This window comes from Phaseolus vulgaris, chromosome 5 (genome assembly GCF_000499845.2).
Source record: "Phaseolus vulgaris cultivar G19833 chromosome 5, P. vulgaris v2.0, whole genome shotgun sequence".
Lineage (NCBI taxonomy): Eukaryota > Viridiplantae > Streptophyta > Magnoliopsida > Fabales > Fabaceae > Phaseolus > Phaseolus vulgaris.
This window is the reverse complement of record NC_023755.2, coordinates 7,061,402-7,064,522: the sequence shown is the minus strand read 5'-3', so window position 1 is coordinate 7,064,522 and position 3,121 is coordinate 7,061,402. Positions and strand designations below refer to the sequence as shown.

The window sequence follows — 3,121 nt, the reverse complement described above, 5'->3', positions numbered from 1 at the left end:
AAGCTTGGTAACTTAGGTTTTATTCATAGAGAGTATTTTCATCGGTATAATAGGCTTCCATTAGTCTTCTCTTCGAGTTCTTTATTAATAGGTATAGATTACATATGTACCATTTTTTTTAATATGAGTTTTGGTCTAGTTCCCCCATATTTTCTTGTATTTCCTTTCTTTTTTCTTTTAATAATATTTCTTTTGCATATGGTGACAAATGATTGTTGTTACTTGAGGTGTCAGCCTAACTAATATATGTCAAATTTCATAATAATTTCTAACATGAGAACTTAAAAAAGAACTCTACTTTTATGGAAAATTCTTCATAATTAAATCCTAACTGATAAATAAGTGCAATTGAAAGGCATTTTCTTTTGTTCAATATGCAGCTTATATAACAAGCAAGAGGAAAGCACGATGTTTTGAATGCCCAATTTGTAAACTTCCAATCTTGGCTTCAAGATATCTTTCTAGGTTTGATTTTCTTGTTTGGTCAAAATATTTTAACATTCTTCCGTAGGGCAGGAAATCCTCTTATCAAGAAGACTTGGTTAGTTGTAGTTTCCTACATTGTTCAGATGATCTTAAAGATGAGGAATTTTTCTTGCTTCCAACATTGGGTAACTTTTCACACTCCTTTTTATACAATGCATTGCAATATTTGTATGAAAAGTAATTCTATAAAGAAAAATATGAAAATGATATTATTAACTTTTCCATTTTGAAGACTTTTGATATTCAAACTAGACCAAGGAACAAAGATCAAATTAGGGAGGCATAAGTCATGTTGCTAATGGAGGAATTTATTGGTGAAGTCGTGGTGATCATATACATGAATTTGTCTCGATGTTAAAAAATATCTTTTATGAATTGGTTGGTGTTATTCTTGTGGTTGAAATCTCAATTGAACGCAACTTCAGATGTATTTGGGTGATGTGTGACTCTTCATTAGTTTGCTAAGTTTTTTCTAACATTCAGATAAATCCTTAGTCTCTTAGAGGAAGGTGGATTGAATGTCTTGAGAACTATAAGACCCTGACATTTAAGTTTCTCTCATTTTTCTGGGAAGAAAATAGATGTCCCTCTTTGACTTTAGGTTTATATAAGTTGTATCCTTAAGGACTTTTGCTTTTGTGTTGAAAGATTTGGTTTGGTCCCATACTTTTTATACTTTTTTTTATATAGTGATGTATAACATGATTATATATAAAATTAATATAATAACTTATTAAAAGGAAGCTAATTCTTTTGTAGAGTTCATACTATATAACATATAATATATGGTATAAAGACAAGACTCTTTTGATTATTACCATCCTATAGTGATTATATACACACATATCAGAGATAGATGGAAATATGAAATGCCAGCAACAAGCTAGGGACATTATTAATAATTTGATGGTCTGATGAATCCATATATGGTAAAAAAATACTTATTATATGAAGTTTAATTTACACTTAAAATATATAATCATTTCTCTATATCCAAAATGTTGACTAAACATGATGTTACAAAACTCTTAATGAAGTTGGGAACTCGCAAGCTTGTTTTTAATCATGTTCCTATTGTATAAAGAAAGCAATAACAACCATGTTAAAACTTCGTTTCACTTCAAGTAACAAACACTGTCATCCACTGACTCAAGTATATGATAATACATAAAATACTAAATTACAATAAACACATGAAAGGTACATCCGAGGTTTCCCAAAAGCTACTACAGAAGACATGAACTTTGGCACATTCAAGTAGTGCCTTTTATTACATAAATTTTATTCAATGGAAAGGTTATGAATGAGGAATGGAAGCCAATACTTTATTATGATCATTAAGTTGAAACCTGAACCTACTGAATGCCTGATTTCTTTCTCATCTCCACAACAATCTCATGGATCTTATGTTGATCAGGAAGAGACTTAGCAACACTCTCTTTCTGGAGGCACCTCTTGGCCCAAGCAATAAACTTTGGACACTCACTCTCTAAGTTGAAAACCCCAAAAGTCTCATAGGCTTCAAACCAAGTGTAAAATGGTACAAGTGCTACATCCACAAAACCAAGATTGTCTCCTCCAAAATAAGTCTTGTCTCCCAGCTGTTCCTCCAACACTTTAAGGCCTTCTATGAACTCCTTCTTAGCAACTTCTTTTTCTTCTCCTTTTGATGTCCAAACAATCTTCCTTCCATTATCATATATCTATTTGACATTTCAGAATTAACACTCAATTAGATCATAAGAATGTAATAATGAGAAAAGGATAAACTTACAGACCTATTAATCTAATACTTTTTCCTACATCTTGCTAAAGAAGAACAAAACTCTCATAACCACTTAATATAAATTATGGAAATCACAGGATAAAAATCTCTAAAGAAAGTAGCTATTTCTATCCTAGTGGGGACCATCTTCCTTACATTATGCATCTCCCATATTCCAATACAACCAAACTATACATCATTATATACCATAATCATAACATAGTCAGCCCAAAAAGGTTGCAAGTAAGAATCAAAGCATTGAAGCACAAAAAGGTTACCTTCTTGTCAACATAGTCAGCCCAGAATCTAGCCTGAGCTCTCTGGTAAGGGTCAGAAGGTAACAAGGGAGTTCTGTCATGCCAAACCTCGTCAATGTACTGAACAACAATGAGAGATTCAGAAATGGGCTTGCCCTTGTGAATGAGAACAGGAATTTTCTTGTGAACTGGGTTCATTTGGAGGAGAAGAGGACTCTTGTTCTTCAAGTCCTCTTCTTTGTACTCATAGTTTATACCCTTTTCAGCAAGTGCGATCCTCACCCTCATCCCAAACGGACTTGGCCAGAAATCTAGCAGAACCACCTCATCTGCCATACTCATTCAACTTCAAGAACAGATAATAAAAGAAGAATCAAATAAGAAAGTGATTTCCATTGCAAAAGAAGAGTGAGGCCTTCATATTTATAGCTAGTTTTGAACTTTGAATTATTCAAATATAACTATTATAGTCAATGTAAGTTTGGCATAATTAAAGAATCATCTAGCTTAACTGCAAATAAGATTATTACATGTTGTTTTTGGTTCGCAGGTTCTGGAGTATTGAGATGCTACCATTGTTAATGTGTATTCTGGAATATTCTAAAGTGTTATT

The 3,121-nt window shown here is 32.4% G+C and overlaps 1 protein-coding gene across 1 annotated transcript; it reads right to left on the bottom strand.

Annotated features, from left to right (window-relative positions):
* Positions 1–1,605: 1,605 nt before the first annotated feature.
* On the bottom strand, positions 1,606–2,905 carry LOC137835020 (probable glutathione S-transferase). The gene is made up of 2 exons (XM_068643311.1): positions 2,530–2,905; positions 1,606–2,189 (listed from the first exon to the last, which is right to left on the bottom strand). The coding sequence occupies exons 1-2, from the start codon at positions 2,848–2,850 to the stop codon at positions 1,842–1,844; spliced, it is 669 nt and encodes a 222-aa protein (XP_068499412.1). The 5' UTR covers positions 2,851–2,905; the 3' UTR covers positions 1,606–1,841.
* Between the last annotated feature and the right edge of the window lie 216 nt (positions 2,906–3,121).